Below are 19539 nucleotides of genomic sequence, written 5' to 3'. Positions count from 1 at the left end.
AGGCAGTGGAAGTTATGGCAGCATCGAGGAGAACTTCAGGAAGGAAACAGCACCTCACCCCCAAAGAGACTTTGGAGTCCCCGAAGAACTTGGTGTTGGGTTCTTAGGATCCATCTAGTCAGAGATGAAAGGGCACCAGTGTCCACCTAAGCCAGCCTCCTCATGGTGCAGCTTGGGAAGTAGTCCCAAAGGTGCCAGAGCAGGACAAAGGGCCCAGGTGGCCAAGGTTCAAAGCCAGGACCTCTGGTTCCACACCGGTGCTCTCACCACTACGCCACACTGCCTCTGTCTCTGTTTTCTTCTCTCCACCTCCATCTCTTCTCCCCTTCCTCTCTCTCCCTTCCTCTCTTCCCTCTCCCCATATATATGTATATGTTATCAAAGTTAGCTCTGTAGGAATGTGAATCAATAATAATATTTTTATCCTTGAGAGTCTATGATATGTGAATGGTAAAAAGCTCTATCTAAATTCGGATCCTAGTGAAGACTGGATCGTATGTGTGATGTTTTTCATATGTCTGTGTTGTGACTTTCAGAAATATGGCTACACACACCTTTCTGCGGGAGACCTTCTTCGTGACGAGAGGAATAAGCCAGATTCTCAGTATGGCGAGCTCATTGAGAAGTACATAAGAGAAGGAGAGATTGTGCCAGTTGAGATAACCATCAGCTTGCTAAAAAGGGTAAGGAGTGTGAATGATGACTAATTCATTCCAACAGACAACCAAGAAATTAAATCCGTCTTTTACTTGAACAATTTTAAAGAAAACATGGTGGGGTTGTGTTTCTGTCTTATGGGCAGTGACCACATTGTGGAGAGTTTGTGGCAGTAGAGAATGAAAGGGGAAGAAATAGTCTATTAAATTAGGGATTGTCTACATTAGGTCCTTACATGTGACCAGTCTCCTTCTGTGTGTATGTGTGTATGTGTACATCTGTGGTTTGTAAAGCAGGATTTTTCCCAAGAGGAATAAAAGGAACACAATTATAGGAAAGAAGGAAAAATATTACCAAGGAAAAAGGAAAGAGTGAAAGGAGGGAGAGAGAAAAATTGCTATATGGTGGAGAATGGTAAACTATCCACAGCCGTCCTAATTGCCTTTCACGCAACAGGTCACTTATTTACAGAAGAAAGTGGAAAACCCTTGTTACTGTAATATAGTATAATAATGGCCAATAATAACCTAAGTGAGAGCTCTCACTTGTGTCTTGGCCAAGTGCTTGACAACTCTCAGCTGAAGGTTTGGGCTGAATGTAAGAAAGATGAAACTCAGTAGCAGTAAATGTAAAGTCTTGCACCTGGCTTCAAAAAGTTAACTTCGATTCCAGGATTGGATGTTTTGATGTGTTGATGTTTACAATATTCTCCTGATCTTATTTGCTTCGTTTTGTATCAGTTCGTGTAAGTCTGTTTAAATTTTCCAGAAATCTTCTTGTCTGTCATTTCTTATAGCACAATAATATTCCATCACATCATATATCACAGTTTGTTCAACCATTCCTCAATTGATTGGCATTCCCTTGATTTTCAATAATCAAAATGAGCTGCTTTAAATATTTTTGTAAAAGAAGATCCTTTTCCCTCTTTATTTTTTTAAACCTCTTTGGGACTTACACCTAGTAGTTATTGTTGAACCAAAGAGTATGCACAATTTTGTAGTTCTTTGGGCTTAGTTCCAAATTGCTCTCCAGAATGGTTGGTTCAATTGCCAATTCCACCAATAACGTATTATGGTCTAGAGGTCTTTAAGATCGCTTCCAACATTCAAATAGTGTGCCTCTGGGTTAATGCTATAATAGTGCTGATTGCACTATGAGAACCTGTAAAGGGAACAGGCAGATTAGCCAGAGAGAAGAAAGAATCAAAGATGAACTGGAGACCTTGACTAGAGAATGATAACTGAGGGACCTGTCTTAGGTCCCTGTAAAACCTTCCTGGAGCCTCCTCCTTCCCAGAGATTGGTGGGATGTTGTGTCAGGAGTTCCTGGCCTGCTCCTCTTAGAGACAGGAAGGACCTTTGATCTGTAACGGCTAGGTGACCTCACCTGAAGCTCTTAGGACTCCAGGTGACTGTCTCAAAACTATAAATCGCAGAACGAGTGCCAATTGATAGGGATCAAAGGCATGTTCCTCCTCAGGAGTTTCCTCTATCAATGCAGTCCTAGATCTGGCCCCAGAAAAGACAGTGAGATGGAGAGATTTCTTAGACTATACCAAGTTCTTTAAACCAAAATTCTATAGGAAAGGGCAAGAATTCTTTTGGGTTTTTCAGTCCGGCTGCTTGGTGAGAGGAGGAATAAATTCACGTGGCTCCAGTAGCTAGAGGGACTCCCACGGTTGAGAAACAAGCTAGATCATTTTCCTCCAGTGCTACGTGAGCTGTTTGCACTGTGCAGGTCCAGTGCAAGGACCCTGTGTTCCTTTACAAGCACTCAGGTTAACAGCATCTTGCAGATACAGGACAGTCTTTATTTCTCACTTCAGAAAGAATTAAAAACACACCACAGAGGACTTATAGCCATTCAAAACAACTTTCCTTCCCTCTTCCATGAACATCCACCCCCCTCCTGCCTTCTTCTAGACCTAGTTAGTCCTCCAGACTAATAGTGCCACCTTGTGGTTGAGACTCCTGGGAAGGAAACATTCAGGGCAAGGGAGGAAAGTAAGTCAGTCTCCTCCCTGTAATTTTCTTTATCAAGAGTCCCATCTCCCATTCCTTTGGCAATCAGGCCACAAACCTCTCTGAGCTTAACGAATCCGGCCTTTGGGCAATAGAGAGGCCTGGTGGGCCCTGCCAGAACCGGATCACTGCTAGCACTGCCTAAGGCTCAATCGGCCCTGCAGAATCGGGCCTCCAGAGTGAACCATCAGAATAGGGCTGTAATGGAAGATGAAGGAATCGGTGAGATATCATGGTTACTCAGTTGCACATTTATATTTACTTTGTGCTTTTTAGCAAGACTCCTGAGGGTCTAATGGAATCCACTTTGTCTAAGTTCTTTGTTTTTATAGCTGAAGGACATGGGAACCCAATGGTTGTGATGTGGCCATGAGCGGATTTGTTCTAAATGGCTGAACCTGAGTCTTATGACTGAATTCAGTGCTCTTTCTATTCCCCACCCGGCTCTCTCCTTTCTGAGGGGTTTTGCCTGCATACATTATAAATAGCAATAGTGACTGGTCCCCTCTGTGGGAATTTAGACCACAATGGGAGAAAAGTAAAGCATGAATTTTAATTTGGCATAAATGGGAAACAGACCTTGGAGTGATGATGGTCTTTGCATGTGTCTCAGTTAAGGGAGAGGAAGAGGAAGGGTTTTCTGTAGGGTTCCCATTGGCTTTAGGAAAGACGTTGGTAGGTACTTCTTTTCCTAAGCAGCTTTTCTTTTGCTTCCTCCTTGTTGTAACTTTCCATTAATGAGCCACACACACCTTTTCTTTTGTCTCCTAGGAAATGGATCGAACAATGGAGACCAATGCTCAGAAGAATAAGTTCTTGATTGATGGGTTTCCACGAAATCAGGACAACCTCCAAGGGTGGAACAAGACCATGGATGGGAAAGCAGATGTAGCTTTCATTCTGTTTTTTGACTGTGATAATGAGGTAATGAACATCTTAACCCTCTCATGCTTACCTGGGTTGTCAGGTATTGGCCTTCAGTAGCAGAAGACCACCCGATGGCTTTCACCTGTGCCTTCAGCCAACACTCGCAGGGCATGCCAATGGCAGTGAATTCACCCCGGAAAGAGAGTAGCTCTATGTCTTGTTTATGAATATGAAAACACTTTGACATTGGCAGCGGGGCTGTTGACCTTGTAGATATAGAATTTCCTTTCTTTTCACAGTGATCAAGGCCTAGTTATTTTTTATGGGAATCGACACAAAAGGCCAGGTTGAGCCATCAAGCTGGACTACCCTTGCTTTAGCAAGCACTGAGCTCAGAGCTAGTTTTATTTTATGTAGGGGAAACAAAGAAATGAAAATTCCTGGGACATTAAAGAGACTTTGCCAACTAGCTAAAGCATTCAGGATTTTCTGAGGCTCTTCTCCTAAAGATGACTCCATCCATAAATATGGGAGACAAGCGATTTTTTTCCTTCCCCAGGCAACGTAGAATGCTTTTGGAAATATATTTTGGAAATATGTGTGTGTGTGATTTTGAATTTAAATACCTGGATTTCTAGGAATTATTTAACTAAGATACTTAGTTCCACTTCACAGTTGTTCTTATATGAAGTTTGTTTAGTTTAGTTCATGTCAATAGCTGGATAAGCTGAGGATTGGAAATGGTCCCTTAAAAACTGCATGGGATGTGTATTTAGATACAAGGACAAGTGTGCCCTTGTTTGTGGTAACAGAGAATCACTAGAGACTTTGCATTATTTGAAAATACACCCCCTTCTTCTAACCCCAAACCAATCTGTTTTCACTTATTCTTCAAAGTCAGCACTAGAATGTTACCACAGCTTCATAATGAAGGAATGTTTGTTTGTTATTAACGAGAGAAGTTTTATTTATTTAAGTGCATATATGTTGGTGATTAACTATTGGGATATTTATGGTGTTATTGACAAGTATGCCAAAATGGAACCCAAACGGAGGCATGTAATTCATACCTAATAGGTTAATAACATGTCCTGGAGGAGCCACATTCATATAGATCTTCTTTTTATTGCGGTTTGTAAAAGAATACCTAGGAAAAACTGAGTCATGAATGGATTCTTAGGGTGCTCTGGACTTGTTTAACCTCGTTTATATAAATTGAACCACATGCTTCAACGTCAAAGGCTTTGCTTGTTGATTAATGAATAAGACACTTGGAGCTCTGGGCAGGGAGTCTTGTGTTTTGGGTTTTTTTTTTTTTTCTGTTTTTTCCTCCTCTGCTTCCTTTAAGTTGTTCAGGTTTAAAGAATTGACAGGTTTGGGATCTCTGTCTAGTAATTGTTCCCACATTCCTCGAGCAGATCTGCATCGAGCGCTGTCTTGAGAGAGGCAAGAGTAGTGGGAGAAGCGATGACAACCGGGAAAGCCTTGGAAAGAGGTACTGTTGTATGCCTACCCCCCATCCATCTTGAGTGGACCACTCAGCCATTATTCTGGGGGGATTCTCAGTCATCATCCTGGGGGCCTCTCAGCCATCATCCTGGGGGGGGTCTCAGCTGTCATCCTGGGGGGCTTTCAACTGTCATCGTGGGGGGACTTTCAGCTGTCATTCTGGGGGTGCTCGCAGACATCATCCTGGGGGTGCTCCCAGACGTCATCCTGGGGGTACTCAGCCGTCATCCTGGGGTGCTCCCTGCTGTCATCCTGGGGGTGCTCTCAGCCTCACCAGAGCTGCCAGATTTCATGCTCATTTTGTTCAGAGGCCCCAAGAGAAAAGGAGCCTGGCCTCGAGAGGTTGATGCATTGTCTGAGAATGTCCAGTGGCAGGGTCATAATTAGGATGCGACAGTCCTCATAGGGATTAGTCCACTGAGCCTCCCTCAAACATGCCGGTGAAAGGAAGGATAACTTTTTAGCATAAAATCCAGTCCTGTTTTCTATGTTACAGAATTCAGACCTATCTGCAGTGCACTAAGCCTATTATTGACCTCTATGAGGAGATGGGGAAAGTCAGGAAGGTAGACGCCTCTAAATCCGTTGATGAGGTAAGTATCCAATACCGCTCCCACTCCCCTTTGAAAAGGGGAAATTATTTCAGCCGCAGTGTGGTCGATGTCTCCCGGGCTGGGCGGGAGAGGAAGAAGTATTTGAAGGATTAGTATGTTTCAAATCATTGGCAATTGGGTAAAAATAGACCTTCTCTCTGTCTAGAATGGGCTTTATAACTTAAGACTTACTCTTTATGAGAAGTATGTGATTTATTATTAACTTTAACCCTTTTTTCCTAAGCTTAGGAAGATGGATATTTTGGAAACTATGAGTCTGCATAGACTCGTGAAAAAACTCTTGTAGCGTGGGTGGGTTAGCCATATAGTTTAGAAGCCCCAAGCCATCTGTGTCTGTTGCCGGGCCCCACTTAGTGGAGAGAACACAGTTCCCATGATTCTTCGCTTCATCCTCCTGTCCTCCTTTTTTCTCAAACTGGTGATCTCCAGGCTGCGGCCTAGGGGCCATCAGAGCCTCCGAGGGGCTTCTGGCAGTGCTCCCTGTACCCACTCCCCTCCTCCTTAGACCCTTCTGGCTCTGTTAGCTGTCTCTTTGGCGCTGCCCATTTGTCCTGGAAAGAGGCCAGGTCAGGGAGATGAGGCCTAGGGAGGAGCAGAGAAGGTGACCTAATTTGAACATTGCTAGAGGTCCTAGGCTTCTCTCTTTATAGAGAGACACAAGTTATATATAGGCCAGCCTATTTGTAGCTCTCCTAATTCACAGCAACCTTCACTGTAAACCTCCAGTACATGGAGAAGTAGGACGCAAAGCTTGATCAGCCACCTTTCTGCTGGTGCTGACTGTGGAATTCTTAGTATGTGGGACTGATTCACCACATACCTGCACAAACCAGCTGAAAGACCAGAAAACAAGCGACCAGGGTGGCTGTGGGCTCTAGATGAACCGTTAAAGTACTGCTGATTTTTGTGGCATTTAGGGGTTTGTCAAGGGCTTTGTCTACGCCGTCTCATTTGGTCACACAGCAACCTTGTAAGGCAGCCAAAGTATGTATTAGCATCCCTGCCACACAGAAGAGCAAGCTGAGGCACAGAGAGAGCTTGAGTGACCAGGCTAATACAGGACACGCTCCGACCCCCAGGCTCTGCAGGGTGCTACAGTCACAAGGCCGGGAGGAACGTCTGTCCTGATGGTGTCCCGCGCGTGGTGCTCTTCAGTTATCTGGAGATGGGGCTTCACTCGGGTGGCCACTGGCTTAGCTGTGTGTCTTAGAAAGTATCTCCGTTTTAGCTTCTCATTTCATCTGTAGAGTGAGGAGACTAGCAGTGACCCCTCGATCTCAGGGCACATTGGTGTTTGCGCATCTGCAGTTCTCACCCCTGCAGTTCTGAGCTCACTTGGGCTCCCCGATTCTGTCACGGGTCCAAGAGCTCTCACTGTCTAGCAGGACTGCACGCGTTCTATAGTATTCCGATCTTTACTGCCCGTTAGACACTAAGGACCCGCCTGCGATGGGGCAGCTTTACTCTCCGTGAATGGCTGTCTGGCTTTGGCATGGCTTGTAAATACACACAGAAGTGGTTACCAAAGTACATAGTTAATGGCTGTCACATCATGCGAAGTCCACTAGAAGACACTGATAAAGGCCTCTCAGGAACCAAAGGAAAACTGTGGCCCTGGAATGTGCAGGGGTCCCCAGGCACAGATTCCGAGGATCGGGTGGGGAACAGAGAAGGCATCCAAGCCAGGAAGGCCTATGTCCCAGAAGGTCTGAGAAGTCCCCAGAGCTGCCTTCAGGGCCCAGAAGGATGGTCCTCCTTACTCTGGTTCTTCCTCTTAAAGGTTGACAGACTCTGCTAGAACATCACGTGATTCTTAAGGCCCGCCTTCACTCTCGAATCTTCCAGTGACATTTTGCTTTCTTCTTTCAGGTGTTTGGAGACGTCTTGAAGATTTTTGACAAAGAAGGCTAATTTCACTTCACAGATCATGCTTGACCCTTGCTTCAATAGCTGCTACTACAGTCCCTTTGTTTAAAGAAGTTTTAATCTTTTTGTCATTATGTCTGGATGGATGACTGGAAAATAGATAGTAATTAAGTGGAAAAATTTTTTTTTTACAATGCTCTTTGTACATGACTCTAGTAGACAATAACTTCAGGGCCTTGCTTAGTAGTAATCAAGGCTTGCACCCAGCAAGGAAAGCTCTCAGCAGGCTCCTCATTAAGAGCTCACCTCTCCCCTGTCTTCCTTTCCCTCCTCCTCTCCCTCCCTCCTCTCCTTTCCCACTCTTGCCTCCAGGAGCCAGGCTTGCTCTTCATGTTCAGAACCACTCTGTAGCGACAGGACGGTCCCTAATTGCTTTTTCCAAGCAACAAGTTAAAAAGCAGTTGCCACCTGCTATGGATCCGTGGACCAAATGTCAGGAATCTTTTCATGGAGTCACTGTTTGCTCAGTTTATTTATTTTATTTTTTTGGTAAATGAATTGAGAAAACAAGGACCTGGGGTTGTTTTCATGTTTCTTATTTAACTGACCATAAGAAATCTGGTTCTCTTTACCTCTTAGCAGTGAGTAGTGGGAGAGAGGGTCATGCTTGGGGTTCCTGGACTTCAGGTCGTCTTGATTCAGTCATAACCTAAGGCTTTTGTGGTGGTGGTAGGGGAAACTGGTCTCTTCAGACTGACTCAGCCTACCTCCTCTTGGTGCAATGGAACATCGGCAGAATTGCTTGCCAGTGACTCCTGCTGGGAATAAGGGAAAAGGAGATTTTTCAACAGTTTGATTTTTTAGAACACTTAAAGAGATTTGGGATCTTCAGGATGATAATAAAGACTGATATCAGTTAAGGGGGGAAATTCTCTCAAAGGTGAAATTTTAAATTTGTTATGTTTTCTTGGTAGGTTCATTTTTTTCATAGTTAATTGTTTTAAAGGATTTTTTCCAATAATTGCACTTTTGTTTGTTCAAGGAAACAAATAAATACATCTTACAGGTATTTAATTCTATCTTCAGATGTTTTTATTCAGTCAGTTCGGTTGATGGATGGCATCATTTCTGATTTAATAAGCATACTTGCTCAGTCCTTTCACCAGGAAGTGCAGAAAGCACCCTGTTCCTCCCCAGTCCATGGGAAGGAGGCAAATTCTACAGCTATTTTCCTTTAGAATTTTAAGGAACCTCGAAGTTTCAGCAAGGTAGGAAAGTTGCTTCTTTCAAATTAATTTTCCAGCTGATAGAAAGCCCAGTCTATCTCCCCCACCCCAGTCCTTCCACCCCCACCTCTTCCCTCTCCTCGCCCCCATCTGCCAATGCTGTGAAGTATTTCACCCCACCAAAAAAAAACGGGGGGGAAGATTAATTATCTTGGATTCTAGGAGGGAGATAGTGGAAGAAGCTGTTCTCTGCTGAATTAGTCCAGCTGATATGGAAGGGCCTTCATGGGGTCCCAGTACCTGCTCAAATGAAAGGGAACTTGTAGAGACTTCTGCCCACCCACCGTTAGCCCCCCTTGCTGGAAAGGGAGAGGGGGTGGGGGTGGGGTGGGAAATGCGCCTTTCCTGAGTGTTCTGCTCGGGCTGCTGAGAAGAGGTGCCTTATTTCTTTCTGTCAGATATCTCTTGGTGGCTTCTCAAGCTGAAACCCAGAAATGGTGAAATGGGATGGTTGTTCTTTTGTTTGTTTGTAAGTAGAAAAACATGTTGGCACTGGGGGAACTACATCTGACTTTGCTGGTCTGGTCATTCCTTTTGTTAAAGATACAGTCACCGTGAAGTTCTTGTGGGTTTGAAAGTTTCCTCATTTTGGAATCTTTTTGTTTGTTTGTTTTTTAACAGCTCTTAGCACAGTGCTTGCCTTAGTAGGTGCTTAATAAATGTTAATTATTGACAGACTAGCTTATGATTGTTATTTCTGTCTGGTGATGTTAAAGAGTATCAATCATTTAAATGATGATATCAGTAAAGATGTCCTGTTGCTTTTGCTGATTTCTGTTTTGAGAATGAAGCTGAAGGATCCAAGTTAAGCCTTGGTCTTTTGTGGAGACAGGATTAGGAGACAAGGGACCTGGGTTCTAGTCCTGACCCTTGCTACTTGAAGCTCTGGGAGCCATGGGCCAGTCATGGCTTCTCTGTTTCCCTATTGTTAAAATGAGGAGTATAGATGGGATCAGAGGATTTCTAAGGGTCTTTCCATTCTGATGTTCTGTGACGGTGATTCTAATTAGCCACTATCCCCATATGTACCCCTGAGAGGAGTGTCCACAAGACTTCTGCACAGTGCCCTGGGAAGAACAGTTGGCACAAAGAACCTGCTCTGGTACCTGCCCCACCATCCTTGGTTTTCTCTCCAGGGGAAACTGGCATCAGGTGATGTTTTAGGGGATGGCGTGGTTTTAGTGGGCTTGGAGCCCTCCTACTTAGGTCCTTTGGTGGGTTGGCTGATATCTCTGTGTCCCGTTTGCTCAGGCCACTGTTCTCCAAGCAGACGTAGAATCAAAAGCCTCCTCCCAAGCTTGGGTCAGTACCAGCCCCTCAAAGATGTGGTCCCTTGTCTTTTAGAATAAAAATGGGTGCACCAGGTTTCACTTCTCCCCTTCCCCCCATCTTGTACCTTTAGTGCCTAGCCCAGTACCTGCTTATGTTAGTCTTGATGCTTTAGAGGGCCTGGGATTTTTAAAAATGTTATCAGTGGGGGTGCCCCAGTACACAGCCTTCTCCTGGCTTTAATGGATACATGGGTTTCCATGAGTTGCTTTGGCTAAAAATTGACTTTCAGGAGAAGCATTGTGCCAGACTTTGTCAGACTGGGTCTTGGATGCTGGCTGGCACCGGGCCTGCCATGAAGCTTGTACCCAAGGTCTTTCCGGTCCTGGAGCCCAGGGCACATCCCTCTCCACGAGGAAGCGTCCAAGGAAGATGACTGAGAAAGAGCATCTTGAAGTGTTTATAAAACTGCACGGGATGTTGTGGCAGGCATTCCATAGAGTCCTACAGGCGCGCTCGCGCCCTCCAGGGATGTTCAGTCTGCCACCGGCCCCCACACTGGTGTGGTGAGACACATAGGGCAGAATGGGGAGCCTTGACTAACAGAAAGCCTAAGTGCTGTTCAATGCTGAAATTGGTGGGTTTTAGGATGGGGAACAAAGGGATGCTAGCTGCCAGAGGGACATACCCCAGTAAGGCCGGAAAGGAAAGAGTCACCTCTTTCTAATCATCCAGGAAGCTTTTGAAGAGTAATAACATCTCAAACAAATCATTCTTTCCCTTTCAACCCATCCCCTTCCCCCCCAAACTCTCCCTTTGTGTCAAAGGCACCTTGGTCCTCCCAGAAAACCATCCTAGGCTCTTTACTCTCATTGATTTCCTCTCCCTTCCCCTTTTAGCCCTTTTCCCAAAATGAATGTCATTTGTCCAGTCAAGACATGCCTTGGTTTGACTTTCACAGTTTAAGGCAGCCACCTAAAGTGAAATAACGCTAATAATAAATAACAGCATTTACAAAGTGCTTTAAGGTTTGCAAAGTAACTAAGATCTCATGGTCACAACAGTCCCATTTTGCAGATGAGGAAGCTGAGGCAAGCAGAGGTTGAATGACTTGACTGGTGACAGAGCTACTGAGTGCCTGAAGCCAGATTTGACTTAAGGTCCAATGCTTCCAAAATTCTTCCTCTGCTTCCAAGTTCAAGCCAATGTACTACCTAGCTGTCTGGGAGGAATACTTTATTGAATTTCTCAGTTTAACTGCTTTCTTTCTCAATTTGCTACAATATGTATGATCATATTCCTATGTACTTACACTTCAAAATGCTTTTCTCACAATAGTCCTGGGACATTGGCCTTAGAATTAGTGATTTCATTTTACAGAACTAGTAACTGTTAGATCTGGTGTCAACACCAATTTCTTCTCACCCAGATCATTTCTTTCCACCACCCATCTCTGTACCAGTGATTGGTTAGTACCAATTGACAGCTGAGAAATCAACTGGCATCTAGCTAAGGGGGGAGGCTGTTTGATCAACTCATTCAGATCTTCCTATCATACCCAAACATTCTTCTTGTGACCTTGTTCTGCCTCAGAATGGATGTGGGGTGGTTTTTTTTTTTTTAAAGGTTTTTTTTTTCAATTATGAAAAAAATTTGTTTTCCCCATTTAAAAAAAAAAGGAAAAATGCTTGTAATTAATGAATAGCTGGTGTTAATGGAAAAAATCTGTTTTTAAGTATATTTTTGTTCATTTTTTTTCCACATCATTGTAGCTTTTTCCAGTATGTTTCCATTCAATATGTCAAATAATATGTTTTAAAGACTAAAAAGAAAGGAAAAAAATCAACACAACCAATCAAGACATTGAAAAAGTCTGAAAACATTTGTGGACCTTCATCTTTGCAAAAGACTGGATTGGAAGAATCCGCTCATATCTCTTCATTTAGGTCCTACTGAGACAAATGTATCTGAAAATAACTCCTTGATGTGGTTCCATCCTTGAAACTAGAAATCATCTCTTCTTCCTTTTCTCTCTGCCTTCTTTGTAACCCTTCTCTGTACTTAGCCATACCTTAATTTTTATTTTGGAAGTTTGCAGCTATCCTACTATATTAGATTTTAAACACTGGCTTTTTTCATCCCTCTTCACACTGTTTTGGAAGGGACCTTAGAAGACCCTTTGTCTAGACTACAGCTAAGTTGTCGAGACCCGAAGTTCATACTTGCTACTTCTGCTCTCTGTAGCTCTTTAAAAAATGTTCATATGAGGAGTATCCAGTTGGACTCCAGCAATGCTGAAGGTTGAAAGGAGTAAAAGAGATGTTGAAAGATCAAGGAGGTGAAACCTTTTCAGTGGTTTCACTGAAGTTTTCACTTCTCCCTTTTCAGTGGAGAAGAAGGCATGTAGAGGCTGGAGTTTCCATAGCATATCTAAAGGCCAACAGAGATGTTGAAATTTCCTATCCACTATGCCAGAGTGCCTTTTTAAAATTTTTTTTTATTTTTATTATAACTTTTTATTGACAGAACCCACACCAGGGTAATTTTTTACAGCATTATCCCTTGCACTCACTTCTGTTCCGACTTTTCCCCTCTTTTCCTTCACCCCCTCCCCCAGTTGGCAAGCAGTCCTATACATGTTGAATATGTCACTGTATATCCTAGATACAATATATGTGTGCAGAACCGAACAGTTTTCTTGTTGCACGGGGAGAATTGGATTCAGAAGGTAAAAATAACCCGGGAAGAAAAACAAAAATGCAAGCAGTTTATATTCATTTCCCAGAATTCTTTCTTTGGGTGTAGCTGCTTCTGTCCATCATTTATCAATTGAAACTGAGTTAGATCTTCTCTTTGTCGAAGAGATCCACTTCCATCAGAATCCATCCTCAAACAGTATTGTTGTTGAAGTATATGATGATCTCCTGGTTCTGCTCATTTCACTTAGCATCAGTTCACATAAGCCTTTTAAAAGACAAGGTGTTTGTTGGGGATACGGGAAGGGACTCACCAAGGGAGGGAGTCCAGAAGTGCCCTATGTAGGACATGGCTCTTGAGTTCAGCCTGGAAGGGAACTAGGGATTCCAAGAGGTAGAAGTGAGAAGAAAGAACATTCTGGGTACAGGAAACAGCCTGTGCAAAATCATTTCCTTAAAAATCATTTCTTTAGTATTCTATTTTAGAATTTTGCCAGGAATTGAAGGTTAAGCACATCAGGAGTACATTTGGAAGAAATTTCCACCTCTTATTTTTGCTAATCCAGGCATCTATCCATGTCCTACAGCCTTTCTCCTGTTCTCCACTGATGGGGGCGTTTTTCAGGGTCCTTGGATCGGGTTCGAAGGGGAATTGAACTTACTGAGGGCAACCAAGCCCTCCCTTTCCACTCCTTGATGGTCTCAGGTTGCAGGTCTCCGATAACCAAAATTTCCCCCATAATCCCGAGAAGTCTGGAGTGAGGAGATTATTCTCCATGGTAGAGGAAGTAAGTAAAAAATCGAATTTCCTGGTTCAGCCTTCTCTTTACCACTGCTTCCACTCCAGGTCTCAGTCTTCTGATCTTCCTTTTGCTACCAAGACAGCTGGAAAACCATTTTTTGTTTTCCTTCCCCCTCACTCAACAGCGACCTCAGTTTCAGTGATTCTGACACTATTGATAACAATCAGAGCTGATGTTCCTAGAGCTTTCAAGTCCCCAGAGTGCTTTGCACTTGCTCCCCACAATGATAGGGTGAGTGTGGCTGTTATCCCCATTTTATAGGTGGAGAAGTTAAGGGGCTTGCCCAGCATTGGACTCGGCTTGAATTCGAACTCGAGGCTTTTGAATTCTAAAAATTCTCTTTTCCAAAGGGTTCTCTTCACTGCCCTGCCAACTTACTATTCTTGCAGGAGGGGCTCTGTTGTTCCACTAATTTGCTTTTACCTTTTGCCTGTTTCTTTTCAAAATACGAGTTGCTGAATGAATGAGAAAAATTATTTTAATTTTTAGGTCTTTATTATTTTAATAAGGCATTTATTCAGGGCCTACGAGACACGAGGCACTATTATAAGCATTAGGATTACAAAGCAAGTGGTCCCAGCTCACAAGGGGCCCCGCTTTCTAAGGGGGGGGGATTTACTACAACCCCCCCCCCACAACCCCCCCCCCCACCACCCCCCCACCACCCCACCCCCCACCACCCCCCCACCCCACCCCCACCCCACCCCACCCCCCACCACCACCCCCCCCCCAACACCCCCCCCCCCAACCCCCCACCCCCCACCCCCCCCAACCCACCCCCCCCACCCCACCCCCCCCCCACACCCCCCCCCCCGCCCCCCACCCCCCGCCCCCCCCCCCACGCCCCCCCCCCCCCGCCCCACCCCCCCCCCAACCCACCCCCCCCAACCCACCCCCCCCCCCCCACTCCCCCCCCCCCCCACGCCCCCCCCCCCCCACAACCCCCCCCCCCACAACCCCCCCCCCCACAACCCCCCCCCCCACAACCCCCCCCCCCACCACACCCCCCCCCACCCCACCCCACCCCCCCCCACCAACCCCCCCCCCCCAACCCCCCCCCCCCAACCCCCCCCCCCCGCCCACCCCCCCCCCCCACCACCCCCCCCCACCCCACCCCCCACCCCACCCCACCCCCCCCCCCCCACCAACCCCCCCCCACCACCACCCCCCCCCCCCCTCCCCCCCCACCCCCCACCCCACCCCCACCCCCCACCCCACCCCCCACCACCCACCCCCCCCACACCCCCACCCCCCCACACCCCCACCCCCCCACACCCCCCCCCACCCCCCCCCCACAACCCCCCCCCCCACACCCCCCACCCCCCACCCCCCACCCCCCACCCCCCACCCCCCACACCCCCCCCCACCAACCCCCCCCCCCCACCACCCCACCCCCCCCCCAACCCCACCCCCCACCCCACCCCCCCCAACCCCACCCCCCCCCCAACACCCCCCCCCCCCAACCCCCCCCCCCCACCGCCCCCCCCCCACCACCACCCCCCCCCCACCGCCCCCCCCCCCCCACCAACCCCCCCCCACCCCCCGCCCCCCCCCCACCAACCCCCCCCCACCACCACCCCCCCACCCCCACCACCCCCACCCCCCAACCCCCCACCCCCCACCACCCCACCCCCCACCACCCCCCCACCCCACCCCCCACCACCCCCCCACCACCACCCCCCCCCACCACCACCCCCCCCCCACAACCCCCCCCCCCACCAACCCCCCCCCCCCCACAACCCCCCCCCCCCCCCAACCCCCCCCCACCACCACCCCCCCACCCCACCCCCACCCCCCACCACCCCCCCACCCCCCACACCCCCCCCCACCACACCCCCCCCCCCAACCCCACCCCCCAACCCCACCCCCCCCAACCCCCCACCCCCCACCACCCCACCCCCCAACCCCCCCACCCCCCACCCCCACCACCCCCCCCCACCCCCCACCCCACCCCCACCCCCCACCCCACCCCCCACCCCCCACACCCCCCACCCCCCACACCCCCCACCCCCCCCCACCACACCCCCCCCCCCCAACCCCCCCCCCCCAACCCCCCCCCCCCAACCACCCCCCCCCCCCCAACACCCCCCCCCCCCAACCCCCCCCCCCCAACCCCACCCCCCCACACCCCCACCCCCACACCCCCCCCCCCAACCACCCCCCCAACCACCCCCCCAACCCCCCCCACCCACCCCCACCCCCCACCCCCCGCCCCCCACCCCCCCCCCCAACACCCCCCCCCCCACCCCCCCCCACACCCCACCCCCCCAACCCCCCCACCCCAACCCCCCCACCCCACCCCCCCACCCCCCCCACCACCACCCCCCCACCACCACCCCCCCCACACCCCCACCCCCCACCCCAACCCCCCACCCCCCACCCACCCACCCCCCACCACCCACCCCCCACCACCACCCCCCCACCCACCCACCCCCCCCCCCACCCCACCCCACCCCCCCCCACACCCCACCCCCCCCACCCCACCACCCCCCCACCCCACCCCCACCACCCCACCCCCACCACCCCCCCACCCCACCCCACCCCACCCCCACCACCCCCCCACCACCACCCCCCCACCCACCCACCCCCCACCCACCCCCACCCCACCCCCCCCCCCCACCACCACCCCCCCCACCCACCCCCCACCCACCCACCCCCCCACCACCCCCCCCACCCCCCCACCCCACCCCCCCACCCACCCACCCCCCCACCCCAACCCCCCCCCCCACACCCCACCCCCCCACACCCCACCCCCCCACACCCCCCCCCCCAACCACCCCCCCCCCCCAACCCCCCCCCCCCAACACCCCCCCCCCCACCAACCCCCCCCCCCCAACCCCCCCCCCCCAACCCCCCCCCCCCAACACCCCCCCCCCCCAACCCCCCCCCCCCAACACCCCCCCCCCCAACCCCCACCCCCCAACCCCCCCCACCCCAACCCCCCCACCCCAACCCCCCCCACCCACCCCCCACCCACCCACCCCCCACCCCCCCCGCCCCCACCCCCCCACCCACCCACCCCCCACCCCCCCCACCCCAACCCCCCCCCACCACACCCCCCCCCCACCCGCCCCCCCCCCCACGCCCCCCCCCCCACACCCCCACCCCCACACCCCCACCCCCCACCCCCACACCCCCACCCCCACACCCCCACCCCACCCCACCCCCCCAACCACCCCCCCCACACCCCACCCCCCCACACCCCCACCCCCCAACCCCCCCACCCCACACCCCCACCCCAACCCCCCACCCCAACCCCCCACCCCCCCCCCCCTCCCCCCCCCCCCCCTACCCCCCCCCCCCACCCACCCCCCACCCCCACCACCCCACCCCCCCACCACCACCCCCCCCCCCCAACCCCCCCCCCCCACACCCCCACCCCCCCCACACCCCCACCCCACACCCCCCCCCCACCCCCCCACACCCCCACCCCCCACCACCCACCCCCCCCCCCCACCACCCCACCCCCCCAACCCCCCCCCCCCCCCACGCCCCCCCCCCCCCCCCTCCCCCCCACCCCCTCCTCTTCCTCCTCCCTCTTGGTTCTTTCATCTCTTTTCTGTTCCTTTTCATCTCCTTTCTTGGATCCATTTCCCACTTAGGATTCTGTCTGGAGCTCTCAGCAGTGGGAATGGGAGTTGGAATGGTAGCCTCAGCACAGGTGATATTAATGGACTTGAGGCTGACGAAACTCCAGCAACTACTGCAGTGATCCAGGTGGAAGGTGATGAGAGCCTGGGTGGGAGGAGAAGGGGGCAAAAGTGAGATGGACAGACCCAGGCAGCAGCTTGGGGATGGGGGGATGGGAGGTTGGGACATAGGGAGGAGTCCAGGATAACTCCTAGGTTACAGTCTAGGGAGGGAAATACCATGTAGACAGAGAATTAGTGAAAAATAAGCAAGCAAATGAAAGAATAAGTGAAAAAGAAACCCCAAAATTTCAGCAAAACTAACCACCATATTGAAAACTCAGATATTATACATGCAGGGCTCATGGCTCTGGCCCCCAGCCCATCAGGGACGGATGGTGATGGCCTTGATAGTAAGGGTGGTTAAGAAGAGAAGTGTTTTTGTTTGTTTGTTTGTTTTTGGAAATGCTGAGTTTGAGATTGTCATTCAGCTTGAGATGTCCAATAGTCATTAGGAGATCCACGCGTGGAAATTCAGAGAGAGGTGAGGGCTGGAGAGGTAGACTGGCAAATCATCCGAATGTATATTTACACTGCTAAATTCCTAGAAAGAATTTTCTATTCTGGCTTCCTCTGTGTCCTTCTTTTTCCTTGTTCTTTCACCCAGTTCTCAGCCCTAGTAACGTAGTCTCTGATTCATCACGATTAAATCTGCTCTCATCATATGCCGATCGCTTGGACACATAGTAAGCCAGACCCCCCTTGACTTCCCTACAGCTTCTGGTTCCATCAGCCACCTTTCTTCTCCACCAGTCTATCCTTCCCAAGCTTTGCTGCTCCTTATGCTCCTCCTCTTCCTCCTCTTTCCCCACCCCCTCCTCTTCCTCCTCCCTCTTGGTTCTTTCATCTCTTTTCTGTTCCTTTTCATCTCCTTTCTTGGATCCATTTCCCACTTAGGATTCTGTCTGGAGCTCTCATCTCATCAACGCCCATGAACACAGTTAATTTTATGCAGCCCACCCCACCCCACTCCACTGCCACTTTCATGGCCAGTTCTCGTTTCTCTCCTGAGCTCCATCATTAATTATATATTATATATATCATCGATTAGTCCCCTGGCCTTGGATATCCCATAGACACCTCAGTGACCACAACAGAATGCCTCCCCTAAACATGTTTCTCTTTTTCTGGGGTGTCACCAGTTGTGAAGACCGAATTAGCACCCTGGATACCTTAGAATCAGGGGGAGTCAGGATAAGCAAAAAGCCTTGGTCTTTATTCTTGTTCCTTAGGGGTAAAAGTGAAGGGGTTGGACACAGGATCTCCTTGACCTTTCTTTTCCATGGTCAGAGTGATCCTGGCTCATCTTACTCCACCCCCTAGTCCTTCCCACAATTCTCTGTATCCACCAAAAGATTGAACCAGCACAGGACAGTGGGAAGGGCCATTTTCCAAGCACATGCTAATAGAGTATTGTCCAATCGGCAGTTAGCCTTAAGTGCTCAGTTGTCCGACCTCAGCGCATCAACTAGGAGTTTCAGCCCTTTACAATCAGCCTTCTAGGGCAGCTATTCAGCCAGCGGGGAGGGAGCGGGGTACAGAGTGCGGCATTAGGGAGCGTTTGATTCTGGCCTCAGACACTTGTGCGTGTGACTCCCGGACAAATGCTTCACCTCGGCTTTTGTTTCTGCTTCCTAACACTCCCCCATCTCCTCCCCTCATGAGAATAATACCCGGCTCACAGAGTTTCATAGGGTTTCATAAGGTCACATATAAAAACTTTGCAAAGCATAACAGCCTAAGTAAATGTTTGCTCTCATTCTCTATTCTTATTCTGTTGACCCCAGTCTGTCATCTCAGTATTTGCAACTCACCTCCCACATCTCTCAGTCTGCAATAATCCCCTCCTCTTCCTCCTTTTTCTCTTCTCTTCCTCCATTTCTCCTCTTCCTTTGCCATCATCTCTTCCTCCTTTTTCTCTTCTCTTCCTCCATTTCTCCTCTTCCTTTGCCATCATCTCTTCCTCCTTTTTCTCTTCTCTTCCTCCATTTCTCCTCTTCCTTTGCCATCATCTCTTCCTCCTTTTTCTCTTCTCTTCCTCCATTTCTCCTCTTCCTTTGCCATCATCTCTTCCTCCTTTTTCTCTTCTCTTCCTCCATTTCTCCTCCTCTTCCTCCTTTTTCTCTTCTCTTCCTCCATTTCTCCTCTTCCTTTGCCATCATCTCTTCCTCCTTTTTCTCTTCTCTTCCTCCATTTCTCCTCTTCCTTTGCCATCATCTCTTCCTCCTTTTTCTCTTCTCTTCCTCCATTTCTCCTCTT

The 19539-nt window shown here is 49.8% G+C and overlaps 1 protein-coding gene across 1 annotated transcript in view; it reads left to right on the top strand.

Annotated features, from left to right (window-relative positions):
- The window catches only part of CMPK1 (cytidine/uridine monophosphate kinase 1), a 28031-nt gene extending 19425 nt beyond the window's left edge, over positions 1–8606 (top strand). The window contains exons 2-6 of the mRNA XM_051999761.1: positions 537–683; positions 3453–3605; positions 4967–5043; positions 5554–5650; positions 7541–8606. Coding sequence (XP_051855721.1) covers positions 537–683; positions 3453–3605; positions 4967–5043; positions 5554–5650; positions 7541–7582 — 516 coding nt within the window. The 3' untranslated portion in view covers positions 7583–8606. The remainder of the gene's footprint in view (positions 1–536; positions 684–3452; positions 3606–4966; positions 5044–5553; positions 5651–7540) is intronic.
- The last annotated feature ends 10933 nt before the right edge of the window (positions 8607–19539 follow it).

This window comes from Antechinus flavipes, chromosome 4, assembly GCF_016432865.1.
Source record: "Antechinus flavipes isolate AdamAnt ecotype Samford, QLD, Australia chromosome 4, AdamAnt_v2, whole genome shotgun sequence".
Classification (NCBI taxonomy): domain Eukaryota; kingdom Metazoa; phylum Chordata; class Mammalia; order Dasyuromorphia; family Dasyuridae; genus Antechinus; species Antechinus flavipes.
The sequence above is the reverse complement of the archived record's forward strand: the minus strand, read 5'-3'. Positions and strand labels throughout refer to the sequence as shown.